General features: G+C 45.9%; 1 protein-coding gene across 12 annotated transcripts; it reads left to right on the top strand.

Moving 5' to 3' along the window:
* The first annotated feature begins 21,192 nt into the window (after nt 1-21,192).
* On the top strand, nt 21,193-27,078 carry SRSF5 (serine and arginine rich splicing factor 5). 12 transcript variants are annotated; one of them, XM_080649936.1, is made up of 9 exons: nt 21,193-21,450; nt 21,899-22,238; nt 22,339-22,483; nt 22,805-22,875; nt 23,008-23,106; nt 24,025-24,094; nt 25,301-25,374; nt 25,783-25,893; nt 26,204-27,078. In XM_080649936.1, exons 3-9 carry the CDS (start codon nt 22,358-22,360, stop codon nt 26,514-26,516), a joined length of 864 nt encoding a protein of 287 aa, XP_080506062.1. In that variant the 5' UTR covers nt 21,193-21,450; nt 21,899-22,238; nt 22,339-22,357; the 3' UTR covers nt 26,517-27,078. The 12 variants fall into 12 exon arrangements, with proteins under 12 accessions (XP_080506062.1, XP_080506065.1, XP_080506071.1 ...); XM_080649939.1 differs by having other exon boundaries at nt 26,201-27,078; XM_080649943.1 differs by having other exon boundaries at nt 21,312-21,450; nt 22,051-22,238; nt 26,201-27,078.
* Nucleotides 27,079-27,431: the final 353 nt, after the last annotated feature.

The raw sequence follows: 27,431 nt of genomic DNA, 5'->3' as shown, positions 1-27,431 counted from the left end.
AGACCAGAGGGCTCCTGGATCAAAATAAAAAGAAGCAATCACAGGACTTCCCTCACTTTCTGGCAGCACCTAGAATAAAACCACTCTGCCTTGAAACTTCCCCAAATACTTAACACAAGCCCCTGGTCTCATCTTCTCACGGAGGTGTGTAATCTCGCTTGTGGCAACAAGTACCAAGGAACACGATCTGTGTGACTATAGCCATATTCCTCATAGTCTTTCACTGTGGGCATCAATGTGGTTAAGAAACGGTCTTTTCATTTCTAGTTTGCCGACTGTTGTTAACAATGAACCAGTGTTGGATTTTAGCAAGTGTTTTCTGCAGCTATGTAATGTATTTTGCTACTGAATATCGATAGAATTTATTGTTATTAAACCATCTTTGTATCCTTGCTAAACTCTACTTGGTTATGATAAGAGCATGTGGGCATATGTGCTTGTGTGTTTTAAAATATACTGCTATTCTTTAAAAAATATATTTTTTATTGATTTCAAGGAGGAAGGGAGAGGGAGAGAGAGATAGAAAATCAATGATGAGAGAGAATCATTGATTATCTGTCTCCTGCACGCCCCCCACTGGGGATCAAGCCCACAACTCAGGCATGTGTCCTTGATCAGAATCGAATGCGGGACCCTTCAGTCCACAGCCTGATGCTTTATCTCCACTGAGCCAAACTGGCTACGGCTACACTGCTATTTTTAATGTATGCGTTTACGTTCACAAGTGAATATGGTCTATAATTTTCTTTTCTTGTCCTTGTTTGCTATCAGAGCTATGGGAACCCCATAAAATGAAACAGGTAGCTTCCCTCTTTAATTGTCTAAAAGAGTTTGTAGTATATAAACTTTATTACTTTCTTAACATATGGATAAAACTGACCTATAACACCATATGTGCCTGGTGTCTTTTGGTGGGAGAGACTTTGATTACCAGTGAAACTTCCTGAATGATTATTGATTTAGTTTTTTTTTATTTTATTGAGATGATTTTTTCTATAAAGTTATTTATTTTAAAATATTTTTCAAATTCATTTATATAAAGTGGCTCAAGATATTCTGTTTTGATTTTTTTTTAAAAAAAGTGAATCCTGTCTTCTTTTATATTTCTCAAGCTTTAAAGTTCTTTACTTGTGTGACTTTCTCTTTTTTCTTTATCACTCCTACCAGAGTTTATCTGTTTCACTAGTTTGGTCAGGCTTATTAACATATAATTTACATATAGTAAAATTCACCCTTAGAAGTTTTTAGTTTCGACACATATAATCATGTAACCAAGACCATGATCAACCATTTCATCACCACCCCGCCCCCAACTCCTTTGTGTTCCTGTAGCCAACCCCTCCTCAAAGCCAGCCCCTCACAACCACTGGTCGTTTTCTGTCTCTATAGTTTTGCTTTTACAGAATGTCATCCTATATAATAAAAGCCTAATGTGCAAATTGTCCCCTTGGGAGTTTGACTGGAAGTTTGACCGGGAATTCGACCGCTCGCTAGGACATGCGCTGACCACCAGGGGGTGGCGCAGAACATGACAGGCATCAACAACGGCGCTGGCAGCAGGTGGCAGTGGAGTTGCTGCCAGTCCCAATGGGCCCTGACGAGAGCGGGATTGCGGCGGGATGATGGAACAGGTGAGGGGGCAGCGCCAGGCCATGTTGGGGTGCCAGGTGGGGCTGCAGGGCTGCAGAGCTGTGAGGCTGGGGGTGCGAGCTGGGGCCCGATCTCCACAGGCCACGCTGAGGGACCCCACCTGTGCACAAATTCATGCACAGGGCCTCTGGTATAAATAGAATCATCCATTATGTAGCTTTTGAGTCTGGCTTCCTTTACTTAGCATAATGCATTTGATTTTCATCCATGTTGTTACACGTATCAGCAAGTCACTTTTAAATCACTTAATAGTATCTGTTGAATGGATATATCATTGGTTTATTCATTCACCAGTCAAAGGACATTTGATTACTGATGTGGCTCATCTTTTTAGGAACTTCTTTGCCATTAAATGTCTGTTCAAATATTTTGTGCATTCAGAAATTGGATTGTTTGTTTTCTTATTATGTTTTAAGAGTTCTTTTTTATTCTGGACAAAAGTCCTTTGTCAGATATGTATTTGCAAATATTTGTTCTCTTTCTCTCTGTTTCAACTTTCTCAACAATGTCAAAGAGCAGAAGTTCCCAATTTAGATAAAGTTCATTAGCTTCTTCTATCATCTCTATTTTTCCCTTAGCTAGTTGGGAATCCATAAGATTGTATTCCCATTCTTTTAGAGGCAACCAAACTTTTTCTAAAAAATTTGAAGTTATTTATATCCTCCCAAATATTCAAAGACCTTTGCCTATCCTGACATTTTGTTTAAAACTCTACTTCTGTTATAATTTTACTAGGGGCCCAGTGCACGAATTCGTGCACCTTGAAAGGAACTGTGGGCCACAAGGCTGTGGTGGGCACGGGGGCTCCTGTCCCCTGTCTGATGACAGCCCTGCTCCCACCACCACTGCTTGCACCTGCTGATGGTGTGGAGCAATTGGGGCCAGTGCCAGCAGCAGGTGTGAGCAGGGCCAGCGCCATCAGTGGGTGCAAGTGGCAGCTGCTGCCTTGATCATCCTTCAGGAGCAGGGGGAGGTGGAGAAGCCCTCAGGGATGATCAGGCTGGCAGCCGCTGCTCACACCTGCTGATGGCGCTGAGCAATTGGGACTGGCACCGGGCACCGGCAGTAGGTGCAAGCAGTGGCTCCGGTGCCAGCTGCAGGTACGAGTGGGGCTGGTGCCGGCAGTGGGTACAAGAGGTGGCTGCCAGCCCCAATCGCCCCTCAGGAGCAGGGAGAGGTGGAGAAGCCCTGAGGGGCGATCGGGGCCAGCAGCCACCGCTCGCACCCACTGATGGTGCCAAGTGATAGGGGCTGGCACTGGGTGCCAGCAGCGGGTGCAAGCGGGGTCAGCGCTGGCAGCAGGTGTGAGTGCCTGGTGGGACCACGGTGTGTGGGAGCAAAGAATTTTCAATAACCACCAGAGACTCACCCCGATGACAGCAACCAGCACCCCACCTTGGTCTGGCACTCCCACTCACCTGCTCCACCATCCCGTCCGGCAGATGCCCACCATGTTCTGCGCTCTGCCACCTGCTGCTGACGCCCACCATGTTCTGCACGCCCCCTTGTGGTCAGCGCACATCATAGCGACCGGTTGTTTGGTTGTTCTGTTGTTCCGCTGTTCTGTCTATTTGCATATTAGGGTTTATATAGAGAGATAATTTTATTGCTTTGGTATCAAAGAATGTAGTCTGAATGGTAAGGAGACTTTGGAATTTATAGAGGGTTTTTTTATGGCTTACTATATTCTAGTACCTCTGTTTGACCATAGAGGAGTGTGTTAATATTTTAAACTACAGTTGTTGACTTATATAGTTCTCCCTGAAGTTTTGTCAGTAGTTGCTTGCCCTATGCCCAGATATTCTCCTGAATTGTCATAAACAGTTGCATTGATTTTGCAATGCATTTATTTAATTAAATGCTAAGCTCTGTTTTTTATTAAATTTATTGGGGTGGCATTAGTCAACAGGAACAGATAGGTTTCAGGTGTGGGTTTCTATGTTACAAGATCTGTACATTGCACCATGTGTCCACCACCCAAAGTCAAATCTTAAGCTCTGTTCTTATTTGTTCCATTTGGATAGTTTGTTGCTCGGGCACATGATCCCCTTTCAAATTAAAATAAAAAACCCTGGTGAAAGTTAGAAATGGGTTTAGGTTCATAAAGTGGTTGTCAGGCACTTAAAATGGATTTGGTAATGAGGGACAATACCTGTTTTAGAACATCTGAAGAACTCTCAGACATCCCTGACCTTATGTCATTTCCAGTGAGAAAGACTGCATCAGTGCAATATGTCCACCAGGTGGCACATTAAGCATACAGTTGGGAGCTAATTTCCACTGGAAGAAATGTCAGTAAGAAATAAGGGCACCCAGCCCTAACCGGTTTGGCTCAGTGGATAGAGCGTCAGCCTGCGGACTGAAGGGTTCCAGGTTCGATTCTGGTCAAGGGCATGTACCTTGGTTGTGGGCACATCCCCAGCGGGGGGTTTGCAGGAGGCAGCTGATCGATGTTTCTAACTCTCTATCCCTTTCCCTTCCTCTCTGTAAAAAATCAATAAAATATATTTAAAAAAAAGAAAAGAAATAAGGGCACCCAGTAGGGGGCGTGCAAGAGGCAGCCAATTAATGGTTCTCATCATTGATGTTTCTATCCCTCTCCCTTCTTCTCTGAAATCAATAAAAAATATATTTTTAAAAAAGAAATAATATAAGGAATGGGGGATTTTTCAATGAAAGATGAGAGGTCCATATCCAATAATTTGTGTATGTGTGGTTGTGAGCTCAGGACCAGGAACTTATAATGAGAGGTGTGAGATCTGGACTAGATCCTCTGAATCTTTTTTGCTTACAGAGATGATAAATCCGGAGCGGTGAAACGAGTTGATTAATTCGTTTTGTCGTTCATTCATTCATTTGTTCATTCATTCATTGAATATTTCCTAGGTGTCACCAAGGACTTGCCAAGGTCACATTGCTAGATAGCAGCAGAACTTAATTTGAGATCCAGATCCATAGAGAGATAATGTAAAATCTTAGAATACTTCTAGATTCTTTGCTTTTGGAAGGTGATTTTGGCATTCATTTAAACATCAACATGTCTAATATTTTAGAAATTCAAAGCAGCTAAAACAAGGAAGGCACACTATGGTGTGTGGGGATTGGGGGGTAGCTGTAAGTCCTTGGACCCTACTCCCTCTTCAAGGAAGCAGCGAACAGGTGGTGCCTGGAGAGATATAAACGATCAAATGTAATGTGTGATCTTTGATTGGTTCCTGGATTGGGCGGGGGTGGGGAGGAGGGGGAGACAATTCTGGAAGGCTTTTTTTTTTTTTTTTTGGACAATTGTGGGAATTTGAATATGGCCTGACTATGGGAATGAACATTGAAAATATGTTCATTATCTTGTGTGACAATGGCCTTGTGGTTATATCAGAGAATGTCTTTCTATTTAGGAGCTGCATGCTAAAGTGTTTAGGGGCGAATGTCATGATTATGCAACTTATTTTCAAATGTTTTAGCCAAACACACGCATCAACCAATTAATAAAACTAATGTGGCAAATTGTTAACAATTGTTGACTCTAAGGAGAAGGAACACAGGTGTTCTCTGTACTATTCTTTCAACTCTTCAGTGGGCGTTTCCTTTCTAATAACTCAAACTATTAACGTGAGCCCGTTTGACCACAGTTGTGCTCAGTGGTCCTAACCCGCAGGCAGGGTGGGTGGCCTGGGGTCCGGACAGCACATTCTCCTCCTCGCTCTCTTACTAGCCTGCTGTGTGACTTTGGGTCAGTCTCTTATCTTCTCTGGTCCTTAATTTCCTTATCTGTAAAATGAGAGAATTAGGCGAGTTCAGCAATTTTCAAGCTTCTTTTTTTGGTTTGTGTTTTGACTGCCCTTCATGGTGGACATCCGTCGCACACAGTACTTTCTCCATGTCCTCTGGTAGCCTAGATTCTCGCCTTCTCTTTTCCTCTCTTCTAGTCTAATTCATTAAAAATAAAGTGATTTCAAGGGCCACTAATGGGTGGAGACCCTCCGTTTGGAACCCTCTGGACTAAATGACCGCCTGACATTCTGTGGGTCTGTGACCTGTGTTCACATTCCCCGTAGCCAGGCCAACGGGGTGGGAGGGACGGTGGAGCCATTGGCCCACAGCCAACAGGCCTGAAGGCAGATCTCCAGATGCTTTTAAACAAGTCCCCAAATACAAATTGTTAGGTTTTATTTAATTAACTAATTTATTTATTAAAAATATATTTGTTATTGATTTCAGAGAGGAAGGGCGAGGGAGAGAGATAGAAACATCAATGATGAGAGAGAATCAATCATTGATGGGCTGCCTCCTGCACGCCCCACACTGGGGATCGAGCCTGCAACCCGGGCATGTGCCCTGACCTGGAATTGAACTCGACCTCTTGGTTCATAAGTCAGTGCTCAACCACTGAGGCATGCCGGTCAGGCCAAGTTTTTAGGTTTTAACTGTTAGCCATGATAACTTTGATTTTATACCAGACATTGGAATTTATTATTTTGGTTTTTAAATACTGTGCAAGCAAAAGAAAGAGAGAGAAAAACAACAACAGCAACCCTTAAAAAGCCAGTAGGCAGAGGTCTTAGTTGTCTGTGTAAATGATCCATCCTTGTGTGTTTGTTTCACCTTTGCTGGCCTGTCCTGCTCCAGTTCAGTGGATCACAACCGGCATGGGTTGCAAGTTTGCTTAACTCACTGCCGGGTCCTTCTTCAGCCCCAGGTCTCTTCTGCAAGCTCCCCTCACTGCATCTCTGGGTTACTCTGCAACCACGCGCTCTCAGGGACTTGAGTCTGATATTTTAGAAATTCACAGACATCTGTGACCTTAGGTCATTTCCCCGTGAGAGAGACTGCATCAATGCAATACAGCCACCAGGTGGCGCATTAAGCATACACTTGGGGTGGGCGAAGGCAGGGGCAAGTGGAAAGTGCCCCCTGGGGAAATCTTTTCCACGCCGTCCCAGTCGCTGTGCACCCTCCGGCCACCCACACGCGGCCTGCCTTCCGTGGGTACCGAGGGCAGCTCCTCCCAGAAGGTCCAGGGGTAATGACAGGCGGTGGCACCCTACGCCTGAGCCAGAGGCAGGAGGAAGCGAGCACCTGCAGCTCCCCCAGGAGAGGCCCGGTCGGCTGCACAGAGAGGCGGCTCCCTCCACACCCCCTTCCACCTCCTCACCTCACAAACGCTTTGGAAGTGAGGGCCACCTGCCCTAAATCTCCTGGTTGGTCTTCGCTCCAAGCTGGCGCCTCATCTCACTGAACCTAGTATTCATTAGCCTCCCAGCCCTGGGGTGTGGTCGCAGAAAAGCAAAGCTGGAATGTGAGAGCAAGCTAGAACCCATTTTAAAAATCTGACCAGGGGAAATTTCAAACAGGCTCAAAATTAAGAAAAGAGTTCAACAAAGCTTCAAGTTACCAATATTCTATCAATTTTGTGTAATTTTTTTAAACGTGGGGTTGAAACGCTGTTCACTGACAGGGAAGGATGTTGCAGGTTTAGGGTCGAAGGCAGTCCGTGAAGGATGGTGTCAGTGCAGCCGGTCCCACTCCTGCTGCCGAGCAGCTGCAGACACTGGGAGCCGCAGAGCAACCACAAGCCACCTCTGCGCCCTGGCCTGCTCTGCTGGCTTCTTTCAAAAAGAGCTGTCCTGCTCAGAGGGAGGGGGCGAGGTGGCCTCCAGTCCGGAGCAGGGAGACGCACAGCTGTCTCACACGCTTCTGAACGCTCACAGCCCACGACTCACCCCCTCGGTGTTGTGTTTCTGGTGTTCAAGAAACATCGCAAAGAGAAAAAGCCGCCAGGCTTCAGTAACACTGCAAATTGAATTCATAACTGGTAAGCAGGCGCTTCAAGTCATAGCCTCGAAATCTATTTGACCAAGATGTCCGGGGGATATTTTGCTAAGTGAGAAAAAAGGTTATAATACTGCCAACGGGGTGATCCTAACTTTGGTTTTGACAAAAGAGCATGTGCACAGGAAGGAGGCCTGGAGGTGCCTGCATGTCAGTGGTGTACAGGGTCTGCTTATGGTGATATTTGGATTCTTCTTGTTATCTCTTTGTTTACTTTTCCCCTATGAGATGCAAATAGAAAAATAAACCGTTTGTGTAAAAGCAATTGTGTTTTAAAGCAAGAGGTGCCCCTAACGCTGCAGTGGGAGCTGGAAGGGGGGCTGGAAAAACCAGTCTGGTGGAAGCAGGCCCTGAGGGAGGACCTGAAGCAGTTTCCTCGGGTGCGAAAGGGTGTGGAGGTCCTACAAGGGCAACAAAACACCCAGCAGTACCTGGGGAGTCTTTTGGCATTGTGTGTGCATACATGTGTGCATGCACGTGTGCACACGTGTACACACATGTGTATACGTGTATATGTGTACACACACGCATACCTCATGTGTGTACTCAAATGTACACATGTATGTGTGCGTGTGTCTTTGTTGTATGTGTGTTTATGTATATTTGTGCGTACAGGTGTGTGCGCGTGCATGTGTATATGTGTGTGCATGCCTGTGTGTGTGTGTGTGTGAAGTGCCACTTTGGGCCGGTAGCCCTGATCTGGAGCAGCAGGGTTGCAGCAGGTGATTGACACCTGATAGAATTAGGTTCTCTTCCCTGAGGAGCTTTAGGTAGCGTGTCCAGAGGGAAGCTGGAGGGAGCAGGGCCGGAACCCTGTGGCGAGGAAGGCAGGGTGCTGGGTAAGAGAGAACCTCGGTCTGGCAGTGTGAGGACATGGGACTCCTGGGCCAGGGGCCCGTGCTGCCTCTTTAAGGAGCAGCCTGGTGAGGGCTGAGGTTTCAATTCAACACGGTCCAACTCGGAACTGGCAGCAGCCCATGAAGCAGGGGGCGGAATGCGGTTACAGCAAACCTAGATGAGCAACCCTAACGCTAATACGAATAATCAGTATTAAGAGCAGCTGCCACTTATTGGGACCTTATTATGCACCAGGCACTTTGCATATACTATCTCACTGAACACGCTTTACACCACGAGCCACAAACCCCAACCAGGCAATGTAACATTAATGACAGGGCCGGGAGGGTTTTCTAAAACCATGGGCTGTGAGAAACTCTGCTACTTGGAGTCTTTTCCTGAGAATGGACCTCCCATTTGGCCTGAGGTTCTGAAGCATACAGCTCACTAGGACAGAGCAGGTCTAATCGCCAGCCTAGGTGCAGGGCTTGGGATAAGGGCTTGGCATGCAAATTCCGCACGCAGCTTAACTTTGTAGTAAGGACGCAAGGCTCTGAGTTCACCTCCTGGCCCTGGTGGGAGTCAGACTTAGAGTTTCTAACAGAATCTGAAACAATGTGTGTAAGAGGCTGTGGCCATGACCACGCCGCCCTTTCCTTTTGAGTCCTTACTGCTTTCTTACCAGTGACAGCCTCATTCCTCCCACCTCGTGAACCAAGATTCCTGAGAAACGCAGCTGCCCAACTGTCCTTACTTCATGACGACACTCAGTCCAGAGCTGCTCCCCACCCCCCACCCTTGCTCCCCACCCCCTGCCTTCCCCAAATCATTCAGCAGAAGCCCTGCCCTGTGAAAAGCCCTCCTGACTCCTTTGGAGACACCCGTGGTCCTGTGGGCTTTACCTAAGGGGTCCAAGTCAAGAAGCAGGAGCATCATTATCCCCTTGTTTGTAGATGAAGACCTGAGGTCGAGTAACACGTCCAAATCACGTAGTTATTAAATGGTAGCAGCCTTTTAAAACCACCATTTACGGAGCCTCCCTGCATCCAAGGCACACGCTTCAAGCCTCTGTATTTGGAGCATGTGGCAGGACTGAGTGTCGGAGTATAGGTACTTATTATCCTTGTGTTGAGGTCAATACCCCAGGAGAAGCAATGGCTGTATCAGTCGCTGGCCTCCGGGGTGTGAAAAAATTTGGCTAATAGGTTTCCCTAGAGACAGCTGGGGAGGAACTGGCCACTTGCAAGTTGGAATTAGATGTGAACTAGTTAGAAAAGTGACCCAAAAGCTGAAGTGTGCCCAAGAATCATCTGAACAGTTGTTAAAATGCAGATTTCTGACCTTCCCCTGCCCCCTTAGTAAAGCCAACTTTTCAGACACATTGATTACAAACACGTCAAAATTTTGTTTCAGCCCAGCTGGTGTGGCTCAGTGGTCAAGCATTGACCTAGGACAGTGGTCGGCAAACTCATTAGTCAACAGAGCCAAATATCAACAGTACAACAATTGAAATTTCTTTTGAGAGCCAAATTTTTTAAACTTAAGCTTCTTCTAATGCCACTTCTTCAAAATAGACTCACCCAGACCGTGGTATTTTGTGGAAGAGCCACACTCAGGGGGCCAAAGAGCCGCATGTGGCTCGTGAGCCGCAGTTTGCCGACCATGGACCTAGGAGATCACGGTTCAATTCCCAGTCAGGGCACATGCCTGATTTGTGGGCTTGATCCCCAGTGTGGGGCGTGCAGGAGGCAGTCAACCAATGATTCTCTCTCATTGTTGATGTTTCTAGCTCTGGCTCCCCCTCCCTCTCTAAAGTCAATATATATAATTTGTTTCAAATTTGCTGCAAGGGAGAAAGCTTTCTTAAAAAAACAACAAAAGAAAAAAAACACACAACAACCCTAATTCAAAGACTTCTTTCTTGGCAGAGACATTTTAAAAGGAAAAAAATAAGAGTGTTTAGATGTCTGCTGTGCAGTATGGCAGCCACAGCTACACGCGGCCACTGAGCGCGTGAACTGTGGCTGGTCTGAACAAGCTGTGAGTTTGAAGACGTAGCATTCTAAACACGTAGAACCTCGCATTAATAATTTTTACATTGATTGCATAATGAAAGGATAGTATTTTGAATACATCGAGTTAAATTAAATATATTATTGACATTAGTTTTCACCTGTTTCATTTTACCTTTTAAAAAATGTGGCCACTGGAAAATTTAAAGTGAGAAGTGTGGCTTTCATGATATTTCTGTTGGATCTAGATAATTATTGTTAGACAGGAAATAAAAGAACAAGGAAGAATGTCTGGCTAAAGATGATGGGAAATCTCCGAGGACTGGTTAAAGGTCCTTGGGAGGCTGGGCAAGGTTCCCAGAAAGGCCCCAGCGACGACGGTGTAGCAGAAAGTCGCTCCAGGGCTGTATCAGGAATGCCACGTCCTTCTGGGAGGAGCAGCTCTTCCCACCAGACCACAGCGTTCCACTCCGCTTGGGTTTGGGGCGTTCCTTTCTCAGCCCCCAGAGAATGGGATCCCACGGGGCCCATTGAAACCGCACTGTGAGCCAGACCCTCCAGTGGGGCTGACGCAGGTGATTCTGGGAGTTTCGGGCTGTGGACGTAGAAGGAGCTTGGTGACTCTTCGAGGGGCGGGGGTGCCACGAGAGGGCTCTGAAAGGGGCCTTTGAGAAAACCAGCTGCTTCACAGTGTGTCACCTGATGGGAAAGGGGGGCACTCAGGGTGAGCCAGGACTCCAGTGCCTCCCACAACACTTGCCCTTTTATTTGTTATTTAATTTTTTTGGTTAATCCTCACCCAAAGATATTTTATCCATTGACTTTTAGAGAGAGTGGAGGGGAGGGGAGGAGAAGAAAACAGAGAGAGAGGAGAGAGAAAGACATCGATGTGAAAGACACACATCCATTGGTTGCCTCCCGCATGCGCCTGGACAGGGCCGAGGATTGAACCTGCAACCCAGCCAGGTATGTGCCCTTGACTGGGAACCAAACCCGAGACCCTTTGGTCTGAGGGCCGGTGCTGCAACCGCTGAACCACACCAGCCAGGGCACAACACTCGCCCTTTTAAATCTACTGCCCTGGGCCCTGTGCTCAGGCCTGTGGTTGTCCAACCTGACTGTTCACTGGCCTTTAAAAGAGCTAAACTTTTTTTTACATTAAGTTGCATCTAAAACCTTTCATCATCAATTTATGGTTATATAGAGTATTTTAAGCATTGACATTTCAAAATGAAACTCTTTTCAATAAATGCATTTAAATAATACATTACTCTTTTACATAAATCCATTGGAATCTATATACCATTGCAATTTGATACCTATCATGTTCCATTTTAACACACGAACCAGAGTAAGACAGAAATCTATATAAATTCTTTTTTTCTTGAGCTCATTTCCATTCCACTTCCCCGTCAGAGCTTTATCCCAATATAATGTTTTTATACTTGAAAGTGTTTTTTAAGCATCTTTCATATTTTTATGCATGAAAATCAGGTGGAATAAATAGAAATTTAAACTGTTTTAAACAGATTTTGATAGTTGTTTCATTTCAAAAGTAATTTTACTGGAAACACATCTCTTACTGAGTTGAGTAGGACTACTTTTTCCATATAACTGTGGGTCAATAATATTCACTGCAAGAAAGAGACAGTCATATATTTAAGTGCTGAGAAAAACAAGCAGATGGGATTAGCTGGAATTTTGTTCCACCAATTTGTAGAATTTCTTCTGAGTTATATGTCAAAACTAATTTTGTGAAGTATCAAAAATTACACTTAATAGGGTATTAGTTAGTAACTTGGTTACATCCTTCTCCAATTGAGTTAAAACAAAGGCTAGGAAGCTATTTGATTTTCAAAAGAATTTGTTATCCTGGCACCGAACACATTGGCTTTCTTGACACCTGCCTGGTATTTCTCACCACCCCGTTAGAACCCACTGGACCACAGAGAGGTAACCCCCACCCCCCCCCGAATCCCAAATCCTTGTCGAGTGGGAAAAGGGCTGTTAGAAAGGAGATGCCTAGACCAACAATCACATCAGCTCAGGAAAGAGTTCATGTTAAAGGGGAGAATTGTTTGGACTGAATTTTTGTGTCCTAACCCCCAATTCATGTGTTGAGATCCTAACCCCCAATGATGTGATATTCCAGGTGGGGCCTTTGAGAGGTGATTAGGTGATGGGATTAGTGTCCTTCAAAAGGAGACTCCAGTGAGCTCCCTGACCCCGTTTTCCATGCGAGGGCACATGAGGAGAAGAACCAGCCATGAACCAGGAAGCCGGCTCTGTTGGCATTTGTTGGCATCTTGGTCTTGGACTTCCCAGACTCCAGAACTGTGAGAAATATAGTTTTATTGTTTATAAGCCACCCAGTTTATGGCATCCGGTTATAGCAGCCCAAACTGACTAAGACAGGGACCTAGAACGGTGCGTCCTCCAGGGATTCATGTACCCCAGGACTCACACTCAGAGAAGCCGGGTGGAGCAGTGGCTGCAGCTTAGAACTTGATGTGAAGATGCCTTCACGGACTGGCCTGGCGAGGCGTGGGCGCTGCTTCACCTCATCAGGATGCCTCCCATGACCCATCCCGGCCAGAGCGGCCTGTGGTTCCCTGGGCTCCCTCTCCTGGGAGGTTGGCTCTCTGTTCCCTTGAATGACAAATTCTTTTCTTAAATTTCTCTGAGTATGTCCTGAAGTTTTTCTTCAGCACATAGCTAGTATTTATTTCTTTGTCATGGTAGTTGTTAACGTAAAAAACCATTGAAACCTGTAAAGAATTTTTGTGAGTTTAGAGCAGCCTTGGGCAAACTACGGCCCGCGGGCCGGATCCGGCTGTTCTATCCGTTCTCTTGCTCTCCCCTCCGCTCCTTTACTTTGAATTTATATTAGTTCACACAAACATTCCATCCATGCTTTTGTTCCGGCCCTCCGGTCCAGTTTAAGAACCCATTGTGGCCCTCGAGTCAAAAAGTTTGCCCACCCCTGGTTTAGAGCCAAACTGTCGACATATGCCGGGAAGCAGAACCTCAATGAATTGAGATAATGCTCCCGAGAATGGAGGGTTACATCGGTATTTATACATTGCAATCAAAGGAAAGGGACATGGGTGGGTTACATGAAATACATTGGTGATAGACTAGAGAGGCGGGAGAAAGCAAAGCAGGGAAACCCCTGGGATTGGATAAAAAGTAAAATGGTAGACACATACTTAGTTGGGCGCAGGAACGATTAACATAACAATGAAGGAATTTTTGGTCTCTGTCCTGGAGCCCAGGCACGTTAGGTTGTGCCCCAAGGGGTCCAGAAATAGGGAAGTTACAAGTTACCCAGACATTTTGAGGGTATGTTATCATAGATGCAAAAAGACAGATATGCTCAGTTAAGGTAAAGGTTGACCTGGTCAGTGAGGACACCGGCCTAGGATGTAACTGCCCACCATAACTGCTTTTAGTTAAAGTTTAATTTCAGACCATCCTTTGTGGTTACTTTAGGTTTCTGAGTTTGCAAGACCGCCATGCAGGCCTTCCCTGAGCTTGTCAGGTCAGCATGTGGGCCCTTTCGTCCACATAGTAAAAGTTTGAGCTCTTTTGAGACCAGTGGCTAGAGTTCAAATGCTTGCTTGATGTATGATGACCTTTGGAAATGACTTTCTAAGCCTCAGGCTTCTCTTAGGCAAATTTGTTTTGTGTTGAGGTTTAAGTGATTTAATGCACACAAAGTTCTGAGCACAAGGTCAAGAACTGTGAGCACTCAATAAATGTAAGATATTGTTATTATTGGGAGTTACCTCACATTCAGTTTGTTTTAAATCTTCCTGGGACAGCCCATGCTCATAAAATGCCTGAGGCTCAGCAGAGCTGGAATGTTACCATCATGTTACTCTGCTCCTTACTAGCCCTACTTCCCTGGGGCAGGTCGACTGGAAGAGCAGTGAGCCCATTCAGGCCTCTGGGAGTCAGTGTCTGAGCTTAGAAACTAAGCAGGAAGCCTGCAGTGTCCTAGCCCCTTGGCCTAAACTCAATTTCATTTTCAGCACCCACCTCCACTCTTTCCATCCCTCCAGGAATTGACCTTGGCTGTGGAAAGAGCATCTGAGCTTTGAGTTCAAACTGGCTTGGGTTTGAACCCCTCACTGTCACTAACAGTTCTTGAACGTGGGAACTAGGCCTTGAGAACGTATATTCTCTTCCATAAAACAGCGTTAGCAATCCCCATCTTAGGGTTATTCAGAAAGTCACGTGAGATAAGTCTATGAAACCTCTTGCACAGTATTTGGCACATAGTAGGTCCCCAATTATTTCTGAATATTACAGGGAACAGTAGGTAATTATTAGGGTATCTTCCATTATGTTAGACATAGTGAGGAAAGTAGGGCAGGTAAGTTGGTTTCACAAGTCTTTGCCGAAGCAGAGCACAGATAGGCTGGTTTGGCCTGCTCTGGTAGGAGGGGGTGGGGTGGTTGTAAGTTGGATCTAGGCAGACTGGGCCATGTGGAAGTTGAGCTTCCACTGGTTCAACATTTAGGGCGTCAGCCTAATTTGGGACAATCCTCTTAAACTTCTTCATGATCTGTGAGTTGGGTTCTCCAACATCCCTGTTTACACGGTATGGCCTCATCTCCTCTGATTGGATCAAGGTAGACACCTCGCCCAAACTGGGCTGATCAGATTTTCCATGCCAGGGAATTTATAATTTCAACTAAGAGGTTTCACTCTCATTTGGGATCTACTTTTGGATTGAGGAGATGTAAAAACTGGGAGACATGATGTGGCCATCTTCTTTCATATGGTTTGAGAGTCAGGGAAAGCCAGGCTGCAGCGAGAGAGCAACGGAAATAAAAAAACAAAGTGAACAAAACAGAGGAGAGAGGGAGATTATACTCCTGATTTCCTGATAGTGCCTACTTCCTCCCTCCAGACTCCTCAAGCCTGAGCACATTCTTGCCCTTGGATTTCATAAGACACTTCAGAATCCTTGCTGTAAACCCACCTTGTGTTGCTTACACTGGATAATGTGTGTTAAGCTCTCATTTCAAAAGAACTAGCTTAAGCAAAAAGAGGACCATCCGTGGAGAGTGCTAGAGCAGTGGTCGGCAAACTCATTAGTCAACAGAGCGGCAAACCACAGCTCACGAGCCGCATGTGGCTCGCGAGCCGCAGTTTGCCGACCACTGTGCTAGAGGATCTCATGACATCTGGGAGCTTTGAACACCCAGTTTCAGGAGGTGCCAACACCTGGGCAGATGTGACTACTTTAGTCATAGACTTGGAAGCCAGCTTCCTTGTGGCAAGCTGCCATTAAGATGCCTCAGTGTTGCTTGGCCAGCGTGGCTCAGTGGTTGAGCATCGACCTGTGAACCAGGAGATCACAGCTCAATTCTCGGTCAGGGCACATGCCCAGGTTGCAGGCTCGATCCCCAGTGTGGGGTGTGCAGGAGGCAGCTGATCAATGATTCTTCCTTGATGTTTCTATCTCTCCCTCTCCTTTCTTCTCTACAGTCAATTAAAATATACATATTTTTAAAAAGATGCCTCAGCGTTGGTTCTCTCAGTTCAAAGATCCAAATTCCTGGGGTAGAGAGAATCTCATTGCCCCATGATGAGCCAGCAGCAAGGGCTACAGTGTAGCTTCAGGCAACAGAAACACAGCTGCTGAGAGAGTGTAAGCGTAACAGAACATGCCAGTCACCAAGATCAAGGAGTGGGGACTTAGAGGGTGTTCTGAGACCCAGTTCCAGTGTGTGTGTGTGTGTGTGTGTGTGTGTGTGTGTGTGTGTGTGTGTGTATGTGTGTGTGTGGTATTCACACACCCCATCAAACAATTCTCAGATACCAGCATGGTCCCCAAGAATCCAACTCAATTCTGACACCCTCTACCTTGAGATAGCATCAGGTTCTACAGGGCAAGGGCTCAGTCCCACAAGATGCCCTCCCTGTCCCTACACACACTTCAGCTGCCAGCTGCAAGCCCAGGCTCTTCTGAGCTTCTGACTGACCAGCTCTAGATTGGAGGTTTTAATGACCCCTTCCAATTAAGAATGCTAATTGCAAGTCCAGGTTGTTATCTGTACTTCTGAACAAGTGGTTGTAAAACAGAAGTTCTCATACCCCCTCCTTGGGTTCTAGTTAATTTGCTAGAACGACTTCCAGAACAGAGAGACATGCTACTTATTAAATCACTGGTTTATTGTAAAAGGTTGTAACTCAGAAACAACCAGATGAAAGAGATGTATAGGGCAGGGGAGATTAAAAATGGCGGCAGAGTAAGTGGATGCTGCTCCGAGATGCTCCCAGGAGCAAACTGGTATTACAACTAAAATACAGAAAAACTTCCTGAATAATCAATGGAAGACTTGTAGGAGAGAACCCCGATACCCGAGGACTGAAAGTGGAGACTGTATAGAGACTGGTAGGAGGGGTGGAGGTGAGAAAGGGCTGGCCGAGTGCCCACAGACAACAGCTGAAATCCCGGAGAGATATCTCAGCTGTGGGGGGTTGCCACTGAGAACTCAGGGATCTAATCCCCAAGCTGGGCCCCCATCAGAGAGCACCACAACTGAGAAGGGTATCCACATAACATCTGGCTGTGAAAAGCAGCAGGATTGCTGTCTGCCAGGGAGTGATGGCTGAAAATTCAGGCACCTTCTTAAAGGACCAATGCACAAAATTCCCTGTGGAGCCACCCACCTTGTACTCAGGCAGAAGGAGGACAGAGTGGACTGGAGCTGTGTGAGCAGAAGCTAAGACTGGGGGCTTGGGAATTAGAGCTCAGAAGGCAGACACCCCCAGTTTCCTGTGCTGAGTCATTCCTTCACCCTACAGAGGTCATCTTTCCCACAAATACATTTCCTATATAGGCAGCCTTGCTGGGGGAAGACAGTTGACCCACCCTATTGGAAAACACCTTCCCTGAGGCCGCTTAAGAGACTAAAAATAACAATTAGCCTCCAGGCAGAAGCAACTGACCCACCCTGTTGAAAAAAAAACAACAAAAACGCTTGCCACACCTGAGGACTGTTGCCTTGGGGCTTTCAAGGGGAAATCCTATCAGTCTGTAGGCAGAGGCGGTCTCTGGAGGCTTTGTCTTTGCCTGATCTAATTAGTCAGAAACAGTGTAGACACTGTCCTGCACTAGAGATTGAGAGGTATAGAGAATCTACCTAATACATAGTCACAAACCCAAACAGACAGCCAAAATGAAGAGACAACCCACAAATGAAAGAACAAGATAATTCTACAGAAGAGATAAATGAAGCAGAGGTAAGAAATTTATCTGAAACAGAGTTTAGAACAGCCGTGGGCAAACTACGGCCCGCGGGCCGGATCCGGCCTGTTCGGCTGTTCTATTCGGCCCATGGAGCCGAAAGAGCGGAGGGTTCTCTTGCTCTCCCCTCCGCTCCTTTACTTTGAATTTATATTAGTTCACACAAACACTCCATCCATGCTTTTGTTCCGGCCCTCCGGTCCAGTTTAAGAACCCATTGTGGCCCTCGAGTCAAAAAGTTTGCCCACCCCTGGTTTAGAGTAATGATGGTAAAGATGCTCAATAGCATGAAAAAAGATATAGTAACTATGAAAAAAGAATAGCCAGAAATAAGGAATGACATAACACAAAGGACACATTGGGAGGAATACACAGCAGATTAAGGGAAGCTGAGGATTGAATTAGTGAATTAGAAGACAGGGTTGAGATGTATAGGGCAAGGTATGGGGAGAGGGCACACAGCTTCCATGCCCTCTGCAGGCACTCCACTCTCCCCACATCTCCATATGCTCACTAACCTGGAAGCTCTCTGATCCAGTCCTCTGGGGTTTCCTGGAGGCATCACCAACTAGGCATGAATGACCAAATAGCCTTGGGTGTTTGATTCAACCTCCAGCCCCTCTCCCATTCCTGGAGGTCAGGGGTGGACTGGAGTTCCAACCCTCCAATCACATGGTTGGTTCTCCTGGCAACCAGCCCCCATCCCTAGGTGCTTCCAGAAGTCACCTCCTTCAAGTGTTCCTAACTGGATTGGTCCTGTGTGCCGTGATCCTAACTACTGTATCAGGGAAGGAATAATTTCCAGGTCTGGGGCTGATCTGGGAGGCCTCTCTGGGGGTATGTGTACCCACCACAATGGCTGTTATGAATTGGTATAGAAAGTTCACACATTTGAGGTTTCCCTCTTGATATTGAAGATGAAAAGAACCCAGTCATTGGTTAGCCCCTAGATCCTGATAGCTTGGGGGGGGCAGTAAGTATAGAGGACAGCAAGCATTGGGAGGGGGTGACTCTTGGCTAGATATGGCCTCTTTCCAGTTCTTTCTCTCTCTTGAATGGTTTGATCTTTGGAATGTTTCAGTCTTTCATATTTTACTTACAGAAAATTTCGGGACATGAGAAAGAAACTTCCACGTTCGTTAAGTCACTGTCTTGTTTCTTTGTCACAGCAGCTTAACAGCCACAGTGAGTTTCGTCCTTTGTGTAGGGAGAGACAGGCTCCCTGTAGTACTCATTATAGCTGAAACCTGCTGAGTGTACCAGGCACTGGATCCAACACATTACATGCATTGCCTCACGCAATCCTCGTAACGACCCTACGGATTAAGTACGGTTATTGACCCATTTCTCACATGAGGAAACTGAGGCTTAGAAAGTTCCAGCAACATTCTGGAAGTCATAGATCCACTTCTTAACAAATATGGTAGGAATGCCTGTGATGTGCCAGGCCCCATTTTAGTCTCTGGAGCTTACCATGGGAAGTGTTGGACCTGACGTTCCAACTGACATCAGAATCCAGCTCCTGCGTGCTTTGCTGACAGCTTGGTGGCTTCCCTTGTGTGATCTGGCCTATGGCTATCACTCGTAACAGCCGAGATGCTTGGGTTCTAACTAGTACGTGCTTATGCTAAATCCACATTCACATTCTAGCTCACACCCTTGTAACACAGAGACAAAAATGTAGTTAAATGATGTGACATTTTCTCTCCTGACTTAAAAATGCAGTAATTGTTTTTTAGGGGTAACTCCTATAACTTGGAAAGAAAACCCTTTAGAAGCACAGAGTTAGAAAAGACATACTGGGTTCAAGGTTCCACCACTTCCAGCTGTGTGACTTAGAGCTTTGGTTTAAACACATTTTTAAAAAGGAGAATAGGAACTAACTCTAGAAAGTTGTATAAGGGCTGGATAGGCAATAAATGCAAAGCCCCCAGCACTATGCCTGGCGTGTAGTAAGGGAAAGATGATCGACAGCTTTTGTTAAGGAGGATGCGGATTGTAAAGAGGTCACTGGGTTTTGCCATTAGGTTGATGATGAACGTTGAGAGCAGGTTTAGTGGAGGGGTGGGGTGGAAGTCTGGCTGGAGATGACTGAGGGCTGAGAAAGGGGCACCTCGGAGGGTAAAGACTCCGTGCTGTTAAGAAATGTTCGCTTAGGAAAGGTGAGATGGGCAGTTTGACAAGTGACATAGGTTAAAAGGAGGGTTTTTTGTTTTTGTTTTTTTGAAGATGGAAAGGAAGCATGCTTGGCAGTTAAGGATTAAAGAGGTAGTGAAGAGGGCAGGACTTGAAATAGAAAAAGAAAAGGAATTGATGGAGCAGGGTCTGGAATGTGGTGCGTGAAGAACCAAAGCCTTGGAAAGAAATTGAATTTCCTTCTCTGAGACAGAGGAGAAATTATGCAGAAAGCAAACAAATTAATTAAGTAAGTCCTGGCTTGGGACAATTTGTGCATTATGAGATGCCAATGCACATGAGGCTAGCGGCTAAAGGGAAGTGTTTTCTTTTATCAAGTACACATTTTCCTTTAAAATCGTCCTTAATTCCCCACCCAATAGATAGCTAACTTCTCAATTTTGCTGAGTACCTGCTGAGGCTCTTTTTAAAATAAACATACAAATGCAGGAATGGATGAGCCCAGCTATGCAAACTATCCGAGTTCTGACCCAGAGTTCAAGGCCCAGCGGTCAGAGGAGGTCGGAGACTAGGGCCAGGAGCTCCGCTCCTTCTTGAACTACTTTATCTGTGTAACTCCAGTTACAAGCAGCAACCCTACATTCTGGGCACCTCCCAAAAACGGGGTGCCTCGAGTCCCACCTAAAACCTTTGAAGAAAAGTAATCTTTCCCCATCTTTATGCTCCAACTTCGAAGCCTGACCATCTCCCTGGGAACGTGCGGAGTTAAGGAAGTGGAGGGCTGTGTTTCCCATCCATTTTGAAACCACAACATTCTATTTTGAGGAGTGGCAGACGTTCACGTGTTACATTACAGAAACCTGAACGCAGCGGGTTCACCAAATACCATTTGGACTGAAAAGTAGCTGGAAACCTCTTCTGGCCAGCTTAGGTTTAGGGCAGTGGAAATGCAGAAATCTGCATTCTGGACTCAATTCAAGACGGCCTTCCAGCTGCAGCCCCAAGTTCAACATTTCATCCCGCGAAAACGTGCCATTTAAAAAACACGCACGCCCTCCGTCTTCTTACTGTCAAGTACACGTCGGTGGTTCGGTTCACACCGCATTGCTCGTCCAGGAGCGTCTTCCAACGTTCCCGCTGTAATGGCCAGCGGCAGGGGCCAGAGATGGCCAGGTAGTTTTGCAAAAGCCTGAGTTCCTGAGTTTCTTTTATCCAGGACTCTTCGGGGCATCTTAAAAAAATATTCAGATGAAAAAGCGGCGTCATTTGTCTTAGGGTATATTCATGCGAGAGATAATGAACCGAACTTCACAGCCTAAAGCTTCAAACGTCTTCAACGGCGGCCCTCCCAACGCCGGGCACCTGACGGCCGCGCCCCGCCCCCGCCCCGCCCCGCCCCCGCCCCGCCCGTTCCCGCCCCTCGGCCCCGCCCGTTCCCGCCCCTCGGCCCCGCCCACCGCGGGCGAGGCTGCTCGGCCGGTCTTAGTGACGAGGCCCGATCCCTCGGAGACTTCCGTCCTCGGATCCAAGGGGGAGGGTCCGTGGGCGGTCCCGGAAGTGACGCAAGACACACCCTCCATTTTGTAGAACGCGGAGCAGCTAAGTGCGTCAGTTGTCGAGAGACGTAGACGAGTTGAGTCCTGGTCTGCGGGGAGGCAGACAGCTCCGTCGCAGACTACGGACCTCTCTTGGGTCTCAGCTGCCAAAGATCCTGTCCGGTAGGTGAGTGGCTCACTTTGAGGGAATGGCTTCTCGGATCGAGGCTTCTTCATGGCCACTCGGATCAGGGGCCAGGGCTGCTCTCTTTGCGGAGGACGGCGTCCAATGAGCGCAGTTTATTCGAGGTGGGCGCTGGGGCACGTCTCCCTTGGGGGTATGTCTGAGGGGAAGTGAAGGTGGAAGGGCGGTCTTGGTTATGGTCGTTTTTACTGCGGGGTTGTGTGCCCCTCCCTGCCTCTTTACTTCCTCATTAGCTGAACCCCTTGAGTAGTGGGCTTTGGGTGGGGTGTGGTGGCTCCGGGTTTCTGCGGGCGGGGATGGAGACTCCGGAACAGTGGAGTCGGGAGAGGGAGTGGGAGGAGGGAATTTGGCACGCGCGGCTCTGCCCACCACTGGCTCCGCCGCCGCCATTTTGTGGCTGTCTAGCGTCCGCCCGCCGCCCTCTGCGCAGGCGCGGCCGTGGCGTCGCGAGATTCCGGCTTCCACCTGCTGTGACGCTCCCGGGAGGCGGCGACGCTCGCGCGGCCCGTCGCCATTGGGCTGGCCTTGCGGAGGGCGGCGCCGACCCCGCCCGCACTTCTCGGCCTTTCCTAACTGCGGCAGATGGGAGGGGGCCTGAAGAGCCGGGGCGAGTGTGAGGCTGCGCAGTTCCAGAGGCGGCAGTGGGCGTTGCGGTGGCTGCGTTCTGGGCCCAGGGAAGGATCGTGTTGGGAGCCGAGTTTTAATTTTGTCTGCAAGGGACCTGGCCTAATAAGAGACACTCTTGGCAATCTTGTGTATAACATCACCCGGTAAACATTTTATTTTATGCCGTTCATGTTTTTGACCCCTTGACCAGCCATTCTTCTGACATTCACGGGTATTGTCTCAATTGGATTATTTTCCTAATAGGAAGTACTAGCCGGGCGTCATGAGCGGCTGTCGAGTATTCATCGGGAGGCTAAATCCAGCGGCCAGGGAGAAAGACGTGGAAAGATTCTTCAAGGGATATGGACGAATAAGAGATATCGATCTGAAAAGAGGCTTTGGTTTTGTGGTGAGTATTTAGAACTGGTTGGATTACCTATTGTTAAGCTGGTAAAGATTTTGATAAGCAACGTTTTTTATCTTATTGAGGCAGGTAGAATATCTTTAGAAAATGCGGGCATCCTTAAGGCAGTGAATTTTCTTAAGGAATGAAAGAATCTCACTGCTGACTGGGGAACCACTCCCGGTCACTTGTCAAATAGGCTTATTGATATGGTACTGCCATTAAGATACTTCCTTATTTGTTAAATGTTTTTAGTGCTCCTAATGTTGTAGAATACAGTTTTAAGACTGCCAAGTATTATATATTTTTTTCATGCTTGTATTTTAGGAATTCGAGGATCCCAGGGATGCTGATGATGCTGTATATGAACTTGATGGAAAAGAACTCTGCAGTGAAAGGTGAGAATCTTAATTTTAGTTTTATAGTTAGCATTGTAAAATAGAGCAGACTAGGGTATGTTGGGGTATTTTCCTAAGTAGATCTCTTACGTAGTTTTTGAGGATAATGAAGATTTTTCTTCCCTTCCTTAGGGTTACTATTGAACATGCTCGGGCTCGATCTCGAGGTGGGAGAGGTAGAGGGCGATACTCTGATCGCTTTAGTAGTCGCAGACCTCGAAATGATAGACGGTATGTGATGGCCAAGGGCTGTTTTGAATAATCATTATTGCACGACTATTTAATGATTAAGTACTATGGATACTAATAAAAGGGTAATAATGCTAATTAGACTGGAAGACCTTCTGGACATCCTTCCGGACAAAGCCATGGTGGCGGTTAGGGGCGATCAGGCCAGGAGGGGAGGGCAGTTGAGGGTGATCAGGCTGGTGAGGGGGGCAATTGGGGGTGAGCAGGCTGGGAGGCAGGTGAGTGGTTAGGACCGGGATCGGGCCTAAACCGCCAGTCTGCCACCTCCCAAGTGGTCCCAGCTTGGAGAGGGTGCAGGCTGGGCTGAGGGACATTCTCACCCCCACCCCCTCCCGGCACTGGGCCACTAGTCTTGTATAATAGGCTAATGTGCAAATTGACAAAACCAGGAACAACTGGTCACTATGACATGCACAGACCACCAGGGGGCAGACGCCCAACACAGGAGCTGCCCCCTGGTGTTCAGTGCACTCCCACAGGGGGAGCATGGCACAGCCAGAACCCAGGCTGGCGAGCACAGTGGCAGTGGTGGGATCCTCTCCCACCTTTGAGGCAGCGCTAAGGATGTCTGGCTGACGCCCCGTGGGGAGAGGGCCTAAGCTAGCAGTCAGACATCCCCCGAGGGCTCCCGGACTGCAAGAGGAGACCTCCCCCTGCAGTGCATGAATTTTGTTCACCGGGCCTGTAGTTAGCTAAGTGATTCTGGTATTTACCAAAAAAGTTAGTTCTCTTATGCCTATGTCAATTGACTGTTTTCTGTTAAGTTTGTATAACGAATCATAAACAGTTGATGAAATCATTTGAATGGGTTATGTCTGAATGCATAAACTTGCTCACAGTTGAACAAAATTTGCACATTGCTGTATTTCTTCCATTGTGAATATGTGTTTTCTTTCTCAGAAATGCTCCACCTGTAAGAACAGAAAATCGGCTTATAGTTGAAAATTTATCTTCAAGAGTCAGCTGGCAGGTTTGTAGAAATTCAGTTTTGATATATTTTAATGTGGCTTTTTAAAAACTAATGGAATGGGTAGCTAAAGTTTTATTAACTTTTTATTAAAAGTAGTTCTATTTTTAATTAAATTAATGGACTTAATTGTAATTTTAAAATTTTAATTTAATGTAACTGGGGGATATTTCAAACTTTAATATTAGTGATCAAATGTAAATGTTTTGAGGATATTTTTTCTTGTTCTTAAAATCAATTTTAACCAAATATTAAACCCTTTATTTGCCAGCCTATCTGTGTCGTTGGCCTTATGACGAGGAGTGCCTGTGGGTTATCCTAATCGTTGTCTTGGTCACTCTTGGTTGGGCCTGGTTGACTTTGCCAGTCAGCTCCTACAGTGATCAATTGGCCACCTCTAGATCTGTGTTTGCCGGTCTAGACGTAATCGGGGCACTTACTTGGAGTGCCAGGTTGCAGCGATCCCAGAGCGCTGATAACGTGATCTGATCCCTAAGTTGAGAGCTGTCTTCCTGTAACGCTTCCGAATAAGAGGTCCTGGTCGAACGATACGAAATTAGTTGGTCGTTGGAATCCTGTTCGCAGTAAAGTGGTCCTTGGTAACTGCACAAGAGTAGAACATGTCTGCATCCGCCAGTAGTCTGCTAATAGGGAGGGCTGTGCGATTAAAGGCTTCCATCGATTGGGTAGTGTCCTTCAAGTGGGTGGCGAAGAGCCAGTCGGGCATATGTCATGAAGGTTTCTTCGACCGATTAACGGTTTGCTGCTTGACTAGCCTAGGGAAATAATAATAAAGGTAAAGTAAACTTTTTTAATGACATATGGGGCACAAAATAATTGATGTCTTGTAAATGTTCTGTTTTTAAATATAAAATTTCTACTTTAGTCTTTAATATGTACTGTTTCTACTTGTTTGTTTTTTTGTTTTGTTTTTTGTTTTTCTTTTGTATTGAGCTCAGTATAGACTAATACTATTTAATGTTAACATCTGAATTTCCCTTAGCATTTTGCTTAAAAGCAATATGCTATTTGCTTATTTCGTGCCCTGACATACATACTTTTTGAATTCTGATAGAATACAAGTGTGGTAAATGCCATGTTTGTACTTTATCTAACATCTTCTCTTTCAGTAGTCTTGTTTTTATATCATGTTGTTGTTTGTGTGTCACGTTTCCTTTTCTCTGCTTAACACAATTGTCTTGTGTTAAGGATCTCAAAGATTTCATGAGACAAGCTGGAGAAGTAACCTTTGCGGATGCACATAGACCTAAATTAAATGAAGGGTAAGTATGTACTGTAGATTGTAAGCCTTTTAAAATATTTTGGCAGTTTTATTGTGAATGTTGTTCTGAGTACTTAAAATTTGCGAATGCTTTTGGTTCTCAGGTGAGTTTGCTTCAAGGGGTTTTTGGCAATGTCTGGCATCTTGTGGATAAAGGCCAGGGATGCATATAAACATTCTATAATGTACCGGAAAGCCCCCGACAACAAACTTTGTCTGGGCTAAATTGTCAACAACTAGGAGGTTGAGAAACCTTGCTCTAATGCCATTTACCCATCGAGAGTTAAAGACTCTTGAAATAGTAATAGCAAAATGAACATGGAAAAGGTACTTAATCTAGATTCCTATAGCTTGTGAGACTGTAAGATGTACATAACTTCACAAATGTTTTTTTCTTTTTCCTCACTAGGGTGGTTGAGTTCGCCTCTTATGGTGACTTAAAGAATGCTATTGAAAAACTTTCTGGAAAGGAAATAAATGGGAGAAAAATAAAATTAATCGAAGGCAGCAAAAGGCACAGGTATCTCCTTAATATATTTTTAAAATATTTCTATTGATTTTTACAGAAAAGAGGGAGAGAGCAAAACACCCATCAGTTGCCTCTTGTATGCCCCCTACTGGCGATCAAGCTCCTCACCCGGGCAATGTGCCCTGACTGGGAATCGAACCGGCAACCTTTCATTGCATGCATGGGACACAATGCCCAACCAACTGAGCCACACCAGCCAGGATCCTAATATTTTTAAGTCAAAGTTTTATTTAATGGATTTGTAGGGCCTGCAGCTTATGGGTTTTTTTTTTTTTTTTTTTTTTTCCTCTCTTACCAGTAGGTCACGAAGCAGGTCTCGTTCCAGGACTAGGAGTTCCTCTAGGTCTCGTAGCCGATCTCGATCTCGTTCTCGGAGTCGCAAGTCTTACAGCCGGTCTAGGAGCAGGAGCCGGAGCCGGAGCAAGTCCCGTTCTGTTAGTAGGTCTCCTGCACCTGAGAAGAGCCAGAAACGTGGTTCTTCAAGTAGATCTAAGTCTCCAGCATCTGTGGATCGCCAGAGGTCCAGGTCCAGGTCCAGGTCCAGGTCCAGGTCCAGGTCCAGGTCTCGTTCCCGGTCCCGGTCCCGGTCCAGATCAGTTGACAGTGGCAATTAAACTGTAAATAACTTGCCCAGGGGGCCTTTTTTAAAAAAACACAAAAAACACAAAAACACAAATACCCAAATCATACTTGCTAAAAATGCTGGTAAGTATGTGCTTTTTTTGTGGGGGTGGGATATGGAGGGGGGGTTGGATTGGGTTGGGCTGGATATCTTTGTAGATGTGGACCACCAAGGGTTGTTGAAACCTAATTGTATTAAATGTCTTTTGATAAGCCTTCTGCTCACATTTTTGTGAATGTCTGAAGTATATAGTTTGTGTATATTGACAGAGCTCTTTTATAACTAAAGCAAATTTAATTTTTTTGTACTAGAAAAAATTTGAACATTTTAGTTCTTGGTTATTCAAATATGTTAATTCAAAATTAGTTTAATGTGTCAATTAAACTAATTAATAGCTTTGGACACTTAAAAGAGCTCTAAATTTGCTTGTACATAAAGGCTTAATTTGAGTTTTCCTTGTTAGGGTCAAGGGTGTCCTCTCACCCACTCTTTAACAGCTGCCTGGCAAAGACAAGCAGCTGTTTGTTATTGATAATAAAAGATTATAAAACTGCTTTTGTCTGTCTGTCTGAAGGATGTGTGCTATTTACTCCTCCCCATCTACATTTAACACAATTTCTTGCAGAGAACCTGAAGTCATTTGGTTAGCTCAGGTTCTTTATTCTTAAAAAATGTGAATAGTACTTTTGACATTTCCAGCTGGTCAGAAAATAGGTAAAGTCAGTGAAATGTTTAAAGCAGTGAGATAAACAGTGTATGAATTTTCTTTGTATGTGACCTTCCCATGCTCTTACCCTGTATCACCTGACTATTCTATTGGCATCGGGTTACTTGGGGCTTCCGTAGTCAAGAGGACAATTTAGGAAGCAAATGGTACAGTTACTGTTTTATGCCTTTTTTAAAGGTT

This window comes from Plecotus auritus (assembly GCF_963455305.1).
Source record: "Plecotus auritus genome assembly, chromosome: 1".
NCBI lineage: Eukaryota > Metazoa > Chordata > Mammalia > Chiroptera > Vespertilionidae > Plecotus > Plecotus auritus.
Note: the sequence above shows the minus strand (reverse complement) of the source record. Positions and strands in the feature narration are given on the sequence as shown.

What these genes read in the sequence shown, in the direction of transcription:
- SRSF5 (XM_080649939.1), top strand. Translation starts at nt 22,358, where the DNA reads ATGAGCGGCTGTCGAGTATTCATCGGGAGGCTAAATCCAGCGGCCAGG. An exon ending in AAAGAGGCTTTGGTTTTGTG is followed by an intron (nt 22,484 to 22,804) that starts GTGAGTATTTAG and finishes CTTGTATTTTAG; the next exon opens with GAATTCGAGGATCCCAGGGA. An exon ending in CTTCAAGAGTCAGCTGGCAG is followed by an intron (nt 24,095 to 25,300) that starts GTTTGTAGAAAT and finishes TCTTGTGTTAAG; the next exon opens with GATCTCAAAGATTTCATGAG.